The sequence below is a fragment of the Lissotriton helveticus genome, chromosome 3_1 (assembly GCF_964261635.1).
Source record: "Lissotriton helveticus chromosome 3_1, aLisHel1.1, whole genome shotgun sequence".
In the NCBI taxonomy this organism is placed as follows: domain Eukaryota; kingdom Metazoa; phylum Chordata; class Amphibia; order Caudata; family Salamandridae; genus Lissotriton; species Lissotriton helveticus.
This window is the reverse complement of record NC_136061.1, coordinates 1,806,729,811-1,806,745,652: the sequence shown is the minus strand read 5'-3', so window position 1 is coordinate 1,806,745,652 and position 15,842 is coordinate 1,806,729,811. Positions and strand designations below refer to the sequence as shown.

General features: G+C 43.8%; 1 protein-coding gene across 1 annotated transcript in view; it reads right to left on the bottom strand.

Annotated features, from left to right (window-relative positions):
- LOC144825164 (uromodulin-like) overlaps positions 1-15,842 on the bottom strand; it is a 48,666-nt gene that overhangs the window by 30,731 nt on the left and 2,093 nt on the right. The window contains exons 3-6 of the mRNA XM_078684029.1: positions 8,165-8,353; positions 5,402-5,503; positions 2,246-2,466; positions 1,685-1,830 (exon numbers count right to left, since the gene is read on the bottom strand). Of these exons, the coding sequence (XP_078540155.1) occupies positions 1,685-1,830; positions 2,246-2,466; positions 5,402-5,503; positions 8,165-8,353 (658 nt within the window). The remainder of the gene's footprint in view (positions 1-1,684; positions 1,831-2,245; positions 2,467-5,401; positions 5,504-8,164; positions 8,354-15,842) is intronic.

The following is a 15,842-nucleotide window of genomic DNA, read 5'->3' as shown; positions in this document are numbered from 1 at the left end:
TGGCCAGCTCTTTCTTTATCACTTGCAGGGTCATTGTCCCTTGGAGCACTTGTTGCTGTGCGGATGGGTAACTCTTTCTCGATTGCTATCACTTATAACTGAGGTAGTCTGGCCTTCGGATAGCTCTTTCTAGATCACTGTCAATGATTTTCCATAATGCCCACGAGAAGGGCAGCGTTTTCTCAAAACCTGTCACTTATAACGGATGTTGCGTGGTGTTTGGACAGCTTTTTCTGGATCATGGCCATTGATGTTCCAAGCTGCGCATCAGTTGGACAGTTGAGCAAACACACATTTTGTTGTAATGGGTGGAGAACTATGACACATTTGTAGAAATCGTTTCAAACCTGATCTATTCTGAACCTGTCTATGATCGTCTCTTCTCACAATTCCTGGTTGACCATTGGACTCAAGTCCTCCGCAAGGTGTATGACCCTTTGCAAAGGCCAGCTGATCATGAGCCTGAAGGACATTCTAGTCCTCTTGTTTGTACAGCCACATGCATGATGAGAAGGGGTGACCCAGCTGGTATGTCTGTACTTGGACCTTCTGACGCCGGCCCGCTCTTGAAGGCCTACCCATTGATTGTACTCAGGTGCTGTGATTGGCAACAGGCCTACTGATCGAAAGCAGGCTCACTGGCCGAAAGCAGGCAGTGATTTGAAGCAGGCCCACTGACCAGAATCAGCCCCAATGATCAAAAGTGGGCTCACTAATCGATTTAGGGCCACTGATTGGAAGCAGGCCTTCTGATTGTTAACAGGAACATTGATCAATAGGGGGCACACGGATAGCAAAAGTCATACTGAATGGGAACAGGCACATTGATTGTTACCAGGCACACTGTGTGGTAGAAGGCACAATGATCTGAACCCCACTAATTGGAAGAAGTTCCACTCATGGGAAGCAGGCACACTAATCAGCTGATCGCTACAGGGAACACGGCTCGTTAGCGGACACCCTGGTAAGTAAAAGGTGCACTGGAAGCGGGTCCACTGAATTCAGGGCAGGCATACCCAGGGCCACTGGAATTATGTGGCAGGGGAGGGTCAAATTATGCAATAGGGTTGCATAAATTATGCGGCAAGAAAAGACAAATTATGCGGCACAAGGCAGCACATTTTGTGATGGTATTCCTTCATTATTTCCTCATTTTGACACTTGGTAACTCTCTCAGGGTATAGGGTCTACATCATTAATACTAGTTTAACACTCACATATAGTAAGAAACAATAGAAAGGTCACCATTCAACCTTTGTAAAGGACCATCAACAACACATGACGCTGCATTTTAGTACCCTTTGAACCGTTTGAGCTGGAAACATTTAAAATAAAAAATTTGGCAGTTGATGGATTATGTAGCAAATGCAGCAAATCTATAAGTATACAAAAAATGAGCAGTCACACAATCGCTTATTTCCAGTGGCCCTCAGTAAACATATCAAACCAGGCTCTCTTACTGGAACATGCAGACTGATTGGACGTGGGCACATTGAAGAGGGCAGGCTGATCAGAAGCAGCCCACTGCCCTGTAGCAGACCCACTGATTGCAAGAAGGCAAACTTGTTGACTCAGGCCCTTTTACCGGTAGCTGCACACTGATCATCCTCTGCCCCACTGACCAGAAAACAGTCCCAAAAATCACAAGGAGGCACCATGATGCTACATCTGATCCCACACGCACCTGCTCAGGACCAGTTGCAGCTGGGAGGACACAGCCCGGGTGACGCTGCAGGAGAAGCTCAGGAACAGGGGGTTCACCTTTACAATCGCAGAGGACGCTGGGCGAACATGGAGGGCGTTGGAATACCTCATGCGGGACGCGTTCACCTAAAATGGAAGGAGAATGCAAGTAAGACTTGAACTCCCTGCTCTGGATCCCCTCTGTGTGCACCATGCAGGGAGTAGTGTGGCTTTATAATGTGGTGCAGACTCCTTAAAACAAGTGGTTTTCCTGTTTCTCCTTCTATCCTCTCATCACCACAATTTCCTTTCCTAATCCCCTGTCCTCGCATTTTCTATCACCACCCCCCTGAGACCCGGCCCATGCCACCTCAGGTACCCTAGGCTTGCTCTAATTCTGTGGTCTTTCCATGCTGCTCCTGCTGTTTGTACGTCAGACTGTCCCTTTGCTCTGCCCTGTTTCTGTGGTAAGGAGTTGAAGTCCCAGAGAATGAAAAGCCCTCCCTCAGCCTGGAGACGTTCAGTTTAGGAGTCTAGTAGACCGGTAAGGGCTGGTCCTTACCGACATTTCATTCCCACACCATCCCGCCTGGAGCTGAACTGGCACTGTGACCACAGACTTGTTGTCCAGGATGCCTTGGTTCAGTATGGTGCATCCGCTGGTGTCGTTCCGCAAGGATATTGTGGCGCTGTCGAAGCCGAAGCTCTCAAGCAGGCACCTGCTGATGGAGATGTTCATCCACAAACCCCGGCACTGGACCACGGGCTGGAGGTCATAGCGATCTAGAGCAGATAGAGGCATTAGGTCAGAAGTTTTCAGAGTAATTTTTACCACCTTGCACTCTCTTGTTCACAACTGTATGTAATTGCCAATAATGGCAGTTATGATGCAAAGATAGCTTCTTAAAATGGTCAGTGTCACTTAAAAAAATAATGTTTTTGTTGAGATTTTGACTAAAATGGTCAGTGTCACTTAAACAAATAATGTTTTTATTGAGATTTTCTTGCAAACAATATACAATGATGAACAATGCATCAAGAACCTTAAATACATAGGAGCGGGAGCACATTCGGTCCATCAGCGGCACTTTAAAATAATTCTGTAGCCTTCAAAGACCTAGGGTCCCCGTGCTTGCAAGCTCACTCACTCACACATGCAACCACAACACAAAGCTCCTGTGAGGAAGAACATACGGGTTGTCCTCTTTGCTGTGCCACTTTTCGATTGCACATATTGGCCTTTCACTGTCTCCACATCCTGCAAGGGGCTTGCTTTAGATTGCATTTTTAATTGGATTGGCTTGCAAAAAGTTGTCTCTGCTATGACACTTTGTCGTTGACCATCACTTTGCCGTTGACCATCACAAGGCTTGCACTTTGTGTCTGGTTAAGTGACTGCTTTTGACCGTCACAAGACTTGCATCTTGTGTCACAGATACATTCTTATGTTTTCTTCACTAAAATTCATCAAAAGTCGCTTAAAAGCCATTCTCGCTAATGCAAAAGAGGGTGCAAAATCCAAAGAAAAAACTGAATTTTGTGGTGATACAGAAGCTGTTACACACGGATAGGAAGAATTCAGTACAAGGCAAAGTATTGGAATCGACAATCCTTTGTTGGTACCTGCTTGAAAGTTTGCTTCACCTTTTAAAGGCCTTCTACCACCTGCCATTGGTGGAAACCTTTGTTGCGAGCACTAATGAGAAACGGGCGGAGGCACCAGGTCAAAAGGCTTTATACCACACTCAAAGATACATTAGAGACCTCTTTCTATCTGCTTGGCTGTTTATTCAAGGTTCTTTCCTACCTGGGTATCTTAGGGCCCTCCTTAACCTCTCCTTTTCTGATCTTGCAAAACCCTCATCTTGGTGGGTGCCCCATGGCCCCTGGATCTGTTTTGAGTTTCTTTCTGAACCTCACCTAACCTGACTTACCTGCCTCGGTATTCTTCCTGAACTGAAGTCCACTCCCATCGTGTTCACAAAGGTCCTCTCAGTAGCCCATCTTCATCTTCAGTGTTCATATACAACCTTTTAAGATGTTGCTTGGCCAAAGCACCCCTCCCACTGTTTACCAAGAGAACCTTTGCGTAGTTTGAAACATCCTCTAAGATCTAGGGGCTTCAATCATACAGAGGGCATATTTTTTCAGCTGAATGACTGTGAAGACTCCCATGTAGTCCTTCTAACTCCACCTCATTAGGAGATAGTAAAATTGAAACAATCAGTAGAACATTGTCCCAGCAATCCTGTGGCTTGAGTGCGGTGGTTCCAGTCCCTTATCACCAATGGCATCCTCTATGCATGTGGCTCCCTTAGCTCAGCTTCACATACAGGTTTGTCAACACCATCTGACCCAGAACTGTGCTTGCATTTCAAGAAGATTGCATTTTACAGTCAGGTACTGGAGACTCTTAAATGTTAGACTCTGTAATCCCCCTTTCAGTATCCTACTCATAAAGTTACACAGAGCACAGACTATCCTTTTTATGGCTATAGACTCACTGTAGGGATTACATGCCTATTGAAGACATCTGCAAATTAACCTCCTAAGGTCTAAGGCCATATTCTTGGACTAAACTCTTCTATTTAACTGCTACAGGAATTACAATTGATTCCTGTGAACATTACAGGTTGGACACTGCATCATACTTAAGTGTGCCTTTAAAAGTCTTTTCCCTGAGGTGCCATTTCATTGGTCTTCTTCACCTCTGTCCTCCTATTAAGAATGCTGCCCATTGGTGAGATCTGAATTTGGTTTTGGCCTTGCTCAATTATAGCTCGCAAACTTGCAACCTAGAACAGAGCTTTCTTGGAAGCGATCAACTCATCTAGGAGAACCCACCATCTTTGCACTCTTTCCTCTGAAAAGCCTTAAAATATATTTAACAAGGATAAATTGCCAATTCATCACGCCTTCTTTCATTCTGAAGGTACTAACAAAATTGATTAGAATAAAAAAATGCCTTCCAGGCTGACAAATTTGAGATGTTTCTAGAACTGTGAAGTTTGTCCTGGAAAGGACAAGGCTCTTAAAACCGTCTGACCATCGGTTCCTCTCTTATGAGGGCATTGCTAAAGGACTTGTTCAGGATACCAAAAGATATGCTGCTAGTTTCATCACAGCAAAGACAGTATCTGTGGTCTTTCATAGACACTTCCTTTTTGCAAATATTTGCAAGGCAGCAGCATGAGCCATTTTGGGTGTTTTTGCATGCATTACTCTCCGAATCCATGTATCAAAAAAGATGTAACTGCTAATGTTTGGTTGACACATGTTGTATTCTCCCTTCTCAGTATTAACGGATGTGAGATCAGGTTCCCAACCAATTGGCAAGGACATCATAGTAGGGTTACTTGCAACCGTGGTGGTTCCACTAGTCATGTTCCTTGATCTCTCTTGCTCACAACACTCTGCCAGCCATCCATTCCATCACCATATGTTGTGCTATACCGTTGCACATCAGAAAAAACATGTAGGTGGTGGGGGTGGTGGGTGGTGATGCAGAAGCAAGGGATGGAGATAACGAGTATTCCAGATGCCCATGCATGAAGGGATCCAAAATGATTTTAAATTAAGGCTTTTGCAAACCCTGTAACATCAGATTGGCAAAGAGTACTTCATTGCAGACTATTACATGTTACCTTAATAGCAGCCTCTTAGATACTCATAAGAATGGGCCTGGGCCCCAATATTCCTTGCATGGATGCAGACTTACTGGAGAGTTGATACCTGGTCCGGTTGCAGCTGCACTTCGTTGTGCCATTGAAGTCTGTACATATCTCATCATCCAAACATTCCGGGGAGCAGATTGGCTCCACTGCAAGATAGAAGAGACAGCAGATACAATAGAAAACTTTATCCAAAGATACAAGAAACTGCAGAATCAAAAGATGGTTTTACAAAGAGAAAAGGAACAGCAGACTTAAGCAATGGCTTTACTGAGAGAAAAGAAAGCAGGAAAAACTTGTAAACATATGTCTCCTCCAAAAGACAGAAGGGATGAAGCACCATGGAGCAGAAACTGTATCACTTGTGAAAATAAGAAACAAAAGGTTTAAGAGACAGTTCCACTCAGAAGTGGAACCCCTGGAAGAAGAACTTATGTCCACCAGAAGGAAGGAGAGACCTCAGCTTAGGATAGATACAGCTCTACTGGAAGACAACAGAAACAGAGGATTGAAAAACGAGGAGGCAAATACTTCTTTACGGGGCTGAAGGCAGATGTAGCACCAAGAAACAGTGGGGACGTGGAAGATGAAAACAGTACAGATGTACTGAAAAAGAACAGAGACTGTAAGACGACGCCCCAGGGATGCCCCTGTAGATAGGAAAATCAACACCAGGAGGAAAGCCATGGAAGCCAACGTACAGGTGAGGTTCAGTGACTGAAGTCTGTTTAAGTAAAATGAATGGAGCTCACAACATTTAAATGAGAACATCCTTCAATTAACTTAACTAAGGGGTGAATGAAACTGCCTGAGTGTATGTATACCTGCGGCCACTAAATTGGCCTCAGCAGCTTCACTACAGCCTCTGCCGAAGATACAATCAGAAGCACCATAGCAGGAACTCCCTGAGATCACATAGACATGCGAAGCTGAAAAGAAGCCTTGAGATGCAAGGTGGTGTCCTCTTCACACTCTGTGATCAGAGGGGGGTTTCTCCTGGCTATCCTGTTCTATGCATCCATATAGCAACACAACCCCAGGACCAAGAGACCAGATATCAACTTACTAGGGAGTTCAAAAAGTCATATTTTCACATTGTAAGAGAGCAAAGACAGAGCTGGAGATAAAGCAGGGGATACTGTGTGGCAGCAGGCCTGCTTTATCTGCTGTCAATAGCTATGTATCTCAAGAGGGCATAAAACAAGAATAAAAAACTGAATATCGGGCATGGATAGGGAACACAAGCTGTTGGCATGGGAATGTCCCCTGCATGGTTTTACAGAAGTACACCTCTCCCCTGAGTAACCCAACTGTAGGGTTACACAGGTAATCTAAATGTGTTGTGCCTGGCACACATGACAGACATGTGCGATGGTTAGATTATGTGAAAAGATTCTGAGTACAAGAGCATGTCTCTGTGGTCTGAAGAGAAGTAAGGAGCATGTTTTTGGAGTACATGGGTCTACTGTCCATGTATATAATCATGGAGCATTGGTGGCAGAATACCATTTTCTGATCGGTAGAAGAGAACTGACTTTTTCCTGCTTTTGAAAAGTGAGATGCCTACCAACCTCATTCAGGTACATTTCTGTACCATGATGAGCCCTAACACTGCGCTGACACCCCTCTAAATCTCAAGTTCAATTGAATTCATGTTTAGACACCTGTCTTTAAAACATACATTTTAAAACAAAATAAACATTGAATTAAAACCCCTGGCTCTCTCCCCACACTCCATGCCTCTGAGCCAAGCTCTAAGCCAAATACACCAACCTTTAATACATAAAATCTCCATTCCACAACCTTTAATGCATAAGCGATCCATTTCGCAACACCCTAATTCCAGAGTAACTAAATAATACTCTTGGCCAAGCCTCTTACATCACTGATCCAAATATATTTTTAAATATTTTGTCAGGGTGCATGCAACATCTATAAACACTACGGGGCTGATTAGCATGTCCGCCCGTTATAGCCCCGGGAAATAGGACAGTCCGCAATGCATGCGGTAGTCCCGCACATACAATTAGGATGCACCTGCCACACTTGCGGGCGCATCCCGCATTTTTAACCTTGCAGCGGGCGGTGCTGCCAGCAGCACCCACTGCAAGGTTAAAAATGCAAGTTGTGCATTTGAATGCACAACGTGACAGGCACCACGCGGTGCCTGCCATGTTGTACATGCAAATGCAGGGGGGTACCATAGGTACACCCATGTGCACCCCGCAAAACCCAAAATACCTGGTGGCCCACCACGGGCCCCCAATGGCAAGGACCGCAGACCGTAGTCCTAACTTTACTACTCCTAAACTGAGAAAATCCTAACTTTAAGACTTTCAGTATTCACAGAAGGCATTTAGGAGTCCTAAAGTTAGGAGTCCTAACTTCTGTGAATACCGAAATGAGTAATTGCCTTCTGTGAATACCAAAATGAGTAAGTGCCTTCTGTGAATACCAAAATGGTAGTAAGTGTAGGATTTTGTCTTAAGTTAGTTCCGTGAATCGTGCCCTTGCGTACTTATATATACTTAGCTTCACAATATTTTGGTAGTCGATATTCTGGCTACAATATTTAAAACTTGATATTCTGATACAATACTACATAGGCTAGATATTACGACTGGGTTGCATTTAGGGTTAGGCTAATGTTAGTGTGAACCTTTTAATTGTGGTCAGTAATTATGCGTGTGATGTGCATTTTGAAACTGCATCCTTTTATCTCTGCAACTCTTTTTCTGCCACAATAATGAAGTGTGCTTTCTTGTTTGTAATCAAATGACAGGCATCCTGTTCAAGTTGACATGACTTACCTGAGCAGCAGGCTTGGGCTGGGTACCAGAAGAGCCAAGAAGGACAGCAGGCACTGGAGTTAAGGACACATGGTGTGGAATTATTTGGGATGCAGGTAATGCTGCTGTTACTACACAAGCAACCATTATTCAGGGTGCAGCTTCCAGCGCACAAATCATCATCACACCAGGGATACAGTGCATTGCCGCCTGAGGAAACAGAAGAATTCATGGTCAGTTGTACTCATAGCACTAGCAACAAACCAAAGGCAGTGCCTAGCAAAGGTTAATAGACTGAGCGATCCAGTGTCAGTGGCGGCCGCCAAAAACAAAGGGTGGTAGGGAGTGTGGGGAACACAGGTGGGGGATCATGGGGGAGACAGCACATGGGGGTCGTGTTAGAAAATATATATTTTTTTAGTTACTTATCTTAAGGTGCCGGCCGCCACCTGTGTCATGCTTCCACTTCTCTTTCGTATTACAGCAGACACTGAAACCACCTCACAGACTCCCATCCAATCCCCATGCTGCTCTCCTGAAAGAAGAGCCGCACAGGGATTGGCCTGAGCGGGCTGAAAAGACCCTCCGCTTAGGCCAGGGAGTCTGTGGGGGTTTCTCCAGCCCTGCTACATTGAACAGCCGAGTTGGAGAAACAGCCACAGACTCCCTATGTGCGCATGTGTGTTTTGGTTGGCCTGAGACAGATGTCCAAACACATAAGCGCACTTAGGGATTGCACATAGAAATCCTCCCCCCGTGTCCTGCCCCTCCCTGCACAAGCTGGCTCAGAGCCAGCAAATAAAAAATAAAACAATGCTAGAAGATTGTTTTATTTTCCTTTTGCTGGCTCTGAGACAGGCAGTGGGGCGACGCTCCTCCGCCAGTGCAGAGGAGCCGCCCCTGCCCAATGTTCCCATTTGCTACCTTTTCTTTACATGTTTTTTAAATTTGTCCAGTAAGTCTTGAGTGGGGGAATTTTGAAGGGTTGGCTTTTCGTTTGAGGGCAAGGTAGGTACCAAAATTTCATGAACTAAGTATAGTCTGACAAAAATATGGTGTCCTACGTACCATTAACAAAAATACCGCCTTATTGGGGTTAAAAATAGAAAATGTACATCCAATGGGAAAATAATCTGCGAAATGCTATTCAGGCCACAATAGTTATGTCAGGCAATATTTTTGTCAACGATATACTGACATACAACATAGGTTGACATTTTTAATCTTTTTATTGAAGGAAGATGGCTTCACCAATCTTGTTTTTATCAAAAAGTGGCTGTGTTTGTTGTATTTTTTATTAGTTCTGGTGATCGGGGGGGGGGGGCAGAATGGGTTTAAAGGCAAGGCACCACTCTACAGAGGATTAGAATGAGTATGTAATAATGGTCCAAGGGGAGCTGCCACTCAATGGCCCTTAATCTTTAACACTTATAGCTCCCTGTGTCCAGGGAGGGTAAAGTTACTGTTTCTATAAGGGTTTTTCTTTTTGTTAGTCATGGTTTGGGGATCTTTCGTTTTAGAGCAGTGCCCCCCTAAGGTCACTTGATGGTAAGTACGGCCTTAGTACTACAATTAGAGGGACCCTGGGAGAGAAAATGGCAAACTGAATCTTATATCTTGGCGTTTGCTATAGTTAGTTTTACATTATTGTACGTGTGGTGTCCTCATCTTGTGATATCCATATTGATATATTTTTTTAATGGAACCTTTTGCTCCTTCATTCTTACATTATAAAAAAATGTGCTGAAACACATCTTTAAAGAAAATTGCATTCGTGAATGTAAATACTGAAAACATACATACAAAATAAGCCACTGAGATAAAAGATGGGCCAACATGTGGTAAAAGTTGGAATTTGTTACTTACACCAGTGACAGAAGGTCAAAGTCTATAGGTATAACTCATGAAGGTAACTTACAATTATGAGTAAATTTACACTTTTGAGTAGGTTGACTGCTTTTCGGTATTCACAAACTCCAAGTTTAAGTTACTGCCACAAAACAGTAGTAAGTTCAGCACTACACACTGTAAACCACCCTCCCATAGAAAACAATGGAGGTAGGGACTTAAAATACTATCCCATAGGAAATAATGTTGAACTAAATTAAATTATTTAAAATATTTTTAAAAATAAACAAACTTAAATTAATGTTAAAAATCTATAAAGTAGTGTATATGTATTATTCAAATATAAAGTATTTTAAAAACAATTTTCAATTTAATAATTAAAGTACCACATTTCATTTTAAAATAATTACATTAATTTTAATTAATTCTGTACATCACTTTTAATAATTATTAATGCACATAAAAGTTATTTAGAAGGGAGATTTTTTTAATTTTATACGTCAGAAAAATAATTGTAATTTATTTAATGTATTTTTTTATCAATTAAAGTTTTAATTCAAAGTTAATTTACTAGTGTTGTAGCTTTCTTTAAAATGTTGTTCTACATTTAAAGGATATATATAAAATGAGTTTACATTATTATTTAACAATATTTAACAATTTTGTTTTCCAGTTTAATAAACTTTTTTATTGTTCCTTACTGTTTAACATGTCGGATCTCTGCCTCGACTGAGGAGTCTCACCATGGTAAAGTACAGCATGAAGCAGTGATGAATTCTTGCTCCATTATTTCTTCTTATATATTGGTGATCTAGATTTTATTTTGAGATCTGTGAATAATAGTCTGTCTGAATTGGAATGGGAGTGACTGCACACCCTCTTCTACAACAATGACTCCATTCGAACATTAGTCTCCAGCACTCTTTGGCAGAAGTGGAGACAGGTTGTGAAAATAATGATTGAAAATTAATCAAACAAGACCGAGATTATGGCTTTTGGCAAGCAATTTCTCAAGAGGAAGCTCTGGATTGAAGAAAACTAGAGCAGTTTGTTGACTATTGTTACCTTGGCTTAGTGATCAATAATAAACTAAGATGGTCGCCTTTCCGGAAGTCCATATACTATCCTTGTTAAAAATTCCTTCGATTGTAAATGCACTTATTGCAATGGTTACTGCATAGCTGGTGTATGGTGCACCGATATGGTGACTTCAGACGGAAACAAACCTATATACTTTTAAAGAAATGTTCCAGAGAGATGCCCTTCTGTCAGGAAATCATTTCCTGTTCAATCCCTGAGGCTGGACTAGTATTTGTTTCTGCCAACGTTTCCATTCGCCATGTGGTCCTGGTGTGGCTTTATGATGCGACTAATGGTGACGTTGACAGATTATTGACCTTGTTCTTTTAAGAGTCTGATTTTGACTTATCAAAAATATATTTAAAAGTACCTAACATGGCTCTATTGCTGTTAGCAGCAAACAAGCATTTGCATAGCCAATTTGATTAGGCCTTCACAAGTCTATGATTATTTATTTTAGCAACAATATGTAATAAACATTAAAAGTATGCATATGTTTAGGGAAAAAGGTAATTGAAAAATAAAGCATTGCAAAAATAAATAAAATAACACGAAATTAAAATAGAACCGAAAGCAAAGATTGGCCTACAAGCCCCAGCACTTCTTTTTAGGCGGTGTGCACATATGCAAGAGCAAAATGCCATGACTCACACTAAAGATTCAGTGGCGGAAGTGGGCTTACCTACTGCCAGAAGCTTTAGGATGGCATGCGCAGAATTACATTTTAAATAAAAGTTTAACAGACCAATGAATGGATGACGGGAACGAAAGCCCCTCTTTGAATTTTATATTATGTATTTTTATTTTATGAATTCTTTGGAAAACGACGTTGGCGAAACAGCCAAAGCTGTGTCTAGGCAAGACCTAAAAATGTTATGTGAAATCTTTGAGAAAAGTGATTGTGATTATCTGAGGATGATCTTCTATGTTGTGTATATTATTGTTGCCCTGAGCAGTGTTGACTGTTGCCCTCGGTTCATATGAAGTTCTCTTTCTTGCTAACAGCTGATTATTATTTTTACTATTATTAGTTTCACATAGGCAAACTTCCACTAATATACATAATGGGTAACAGATCAGGACTACCTACAGAGTCCCAGCTTTTAGGTTTTTATCTTGCTTAAGAAGAACCCATGCCCCTCTGCAGTTGAGTGATGCCAAGGTGCATGTTACAAGAGGCAATGTTTGAGTTGTTTTAGAAGTGTTACTCACTATGTAGACGGATATATGAAAACGGAATCTAAAATGATGCAGTAGTAAGAAAAGGTTTCTTCCCCCCCATCATTTCTTAAAAGGGTTATTGATTGTCTTAACGGGATGACGTTGTCGAATCTCATCATTAATCGTGTTATTGTACGGTAATGATCCATTCTACTTTACTTTGAGATGGTTAATGGTTTACTTTTCAAAATCAAATAGAACAAGAATTGGCAAACCATTGTGTTTGACATTGCCATCCTGGAGAAAATATTTTTTTTACATTTCTTATCGCAAACAGATGGCAAAACAGCAAAAAGAAGAAAAATGAAAATAGACCACCACCTAAATGTGGCCATCATATGATTGCAATAAAAATGTTGAATTTTAAATTCATTCAATGATTCTGCTTTTTTACTCATGATGTTTAGTTTAATAACAAGCTTTGTTGTTGTGTCTTGAATTCTACTATTATTTTTTGAAGGTGACAAGTACAAATCCTCACCGAACCAGGCACAAAAACTGCAGGCAGCTATAATGATACAATGTCACTGTAGCACCTTATAACAGCAACTTTATTAAGTTCATAAATAAGACAGAAAAAAAATCACCATCTAACTTGGCACCTGAAGTGTAGGTAAACTGAACAGTCGTTTTAAAAAAAATATAAATATCATGGAAAAAATAAAATTCAGAAGCACACTTTGAAAGAGCTTTGTCACTGGAGAGACAGGAACTATTTTTAAGCAGATGTAAACAATGTGCAGAAGCTTTGTGCAGTCACTCAAAGTGAGACAATCAGCAGCCACAAGTATCTTGCAAGTTCACTTACCAGAACTGACCCAAGAACATCAACCTCATCAAGTGCTTCTAGGACCAGTGGATAATTTGGAGAGTCCGCATCCTCCCTCTCTCACTCCACCATCTCTTACTTTAAGGGATGCCAAGCATAACTATATTCAGCATAAGAATGAACAAGCATTCCTTCTCAACCCTAAGGTGAAGGCAAGCATTCTTCTAGTTCTGAGCCATGATTACTCTGATGCCAGCGCTGCTTGAACCATCCTCCGTGCAATTACTGTGATATTGCTGAAGGACGTCAAACCCTAAGGTCCAGTTCTAATTGATAAACTTGGCGTCCAGTCTTACGGATACACCTACCAACCAAAAATGCTGGATGTAGCTGTGCAGTGTCTGAAGGTTGGTAGATCTGGTAGCAACAGGTTTGCTTAGCCTTTTTTGTTGGCACTGGTAGCAATAGTTTTGGCTACTTTAAAACCATTTGTTGGAATGACTGGTTTCTCATTTGAACCACATCCAGTGGCCCAACCACTGAATCCTCTGTGCTCCATTAAACGGGACATTTAATTTTTAGAGCACTCATTCCCTGAGCACCCTAAGCACTCAAATTAGATCTTCTGTTCATTTTAGGGTGACTGGAATTTTGTACATCTTTGCAGGTTGCCAATGACCTGATTCTAACCCCTCGACAAAGATCTAAAGACATAGGGGTCTATTACGATCTTCCCGCCATCGCACCGGGAGATGGGACCATCCGCTATGTGTGCGGCAGTCCCGCATGTACAATTAGGATGCGCCCGCCACAGTGGCAGGCGCATCCAGCATTTTTGTATTGCGGCTGGTGGTGCTGTCAGCAGCACCAGCTGCAATGCAAAAAAGGCATCTGTGAATTTGCATGCACAACGTGGCAATCATTCAATCAATCAATCAGATATTTGTAGAGCGTGCTACTCACCCGTGAGGGTCTCAAGGCGCTGGGGAGAGGGGGGAGCTGCTACTGCTCGAAGAACCAGGTCTTGTGGAGTCTACTGAAGGCGAGTAGGTCTTGGGTCTGCCGTAGGTGGGTAGGGCGGGTGTTCCAAGCCTTGGCGGCGAGGTAGGAGAAGGATCTGCTGCCGGAGGGCGTTCGTTGGATGCGGGGGACAGCGGCAAGGGCGAGGCTGGTGGAGCAGAGCTGGCGGGTGGGGGTGTAGAAGTTGAGTCTGCTGTTCAGGTAAGCTGGTCCGGCGTTGTGTAGTGCTTTGTGTTCGTGGGTGAGGAGCTTGAAGGTGATCCTCTTGTCTACGGCGAGCCAGTGTAGGTCTCTCAGGTGGGGAGTGATGTGGCTGCGGCGGGGAATGCTGAGAATCAGTCGGGCGGAGGCGTTTTGGATGCGTTGCAGTCGACGCAGGTGCTTGACTGGGATTCCTGCGTAGAGTGCATTGCCGTAGTCCAGTCTGCTGCTGACGAGGGCCTGTGTCACTGTGCTTCTTGTTTCGGTCGGGATCCACTTGTAGATCCTGCGGAGCATGCGGAGGGTGTTGTAGCAGGAGGAGGGGACGGCGCTGATCTGCTTCGACATGGAGAGGGAGGAGTCGAGGATAAATCCAAGGTTGCGTGCGTGGTCGGTGGGTGTCGGTGCTGCTCCCAGCGTGGTCGGCCACCAGGAGTCGTCCCAGGCTGAGGGGGTGGGATGAGGACCTCCGTCTTGTCCGAGTTCAGCTTCAGGCGGCTGCTCCTCATCCAGTCGGCAACGGCCTTCATTCCCTCGTGGAGGTTGGTTTTGGCGGTGTGCGGGTCCTTGGTGAGGGAGAGGATGAGCTGGGTGTTGTCGGCGTAGATGATGTTGAGGTCGTGCTGACGGGACACTTGTGCGAGTGGGGCCATGTAGACGTTAAACAGTGTTGGGCTGAGGGATAAGCCCTGGGGGACGCCGCAGATGATGTCGGTGGCTTCGGATCAGAAGGGTGGGAGGCGGATGCTCTGGGTTCTGCCGGAGAGGAAGGACGTGGTCCAGGCGAGGGCCTTCTCTTGTATTCTGGCTTCTTGGAGGCTTGTCTTTAGGGTACGGTGGCAGACCGTGTCGAAGGCGGCTGACAGGTCCAGGAGGATGAGTGCTGAGGTGTCACCGTTGTCTAGTTGTCGCCTGATGTCGTCTGTCTACTGCGTGGCAGGCACCGCGCGGTGCCAGCCTCGTCATGCAAGCAGATGCAGGGGGTTGTGCTCCCCCCACCCCCCCAACATGCTGGGGGCCTGCAACGGGCCCTCAACTGCAAAAACCGCATGCCTTTTCATGGCGGCAACGGCACCACGGAAAGGCTGGTTCCCGCAGCTATTGCAATACGGATGGCGGTGTCTAGCAGACACCGCCACCATATTCAACCCTTTTCCGCCTGGTCGACTGGGCGGAAAAGCGACATACGGTCTTTCCGTCTGCCACGCTACCCCCCACCATCATAATATGGCAGGGGTAGATGGGAGGCGGGCAGGAGATTCTGTCGGGCAGATCACCACAGCCATATGGGCGGTGGTGATCCGCTCGACATTGTAATAGACCCCAAAGTTCTGATGTATCATAGCCAACGTGATATATTGTAGCATTATGTCCAGCAATGTTCTCCTGTTGACGGTAACTTGTAAACAAAGCCCAAAGTAAACTACTCGGAGACACCGAGAATTACCAGAATTAACTCAGGACGCCCAAACTTTTCCCTGTAGTACATTTGCATAGGGCTTGTATAATAGCACCATGCTAAGTGCAACAGTTTTCTTTAAGGTATGTATCTCAGCTGAA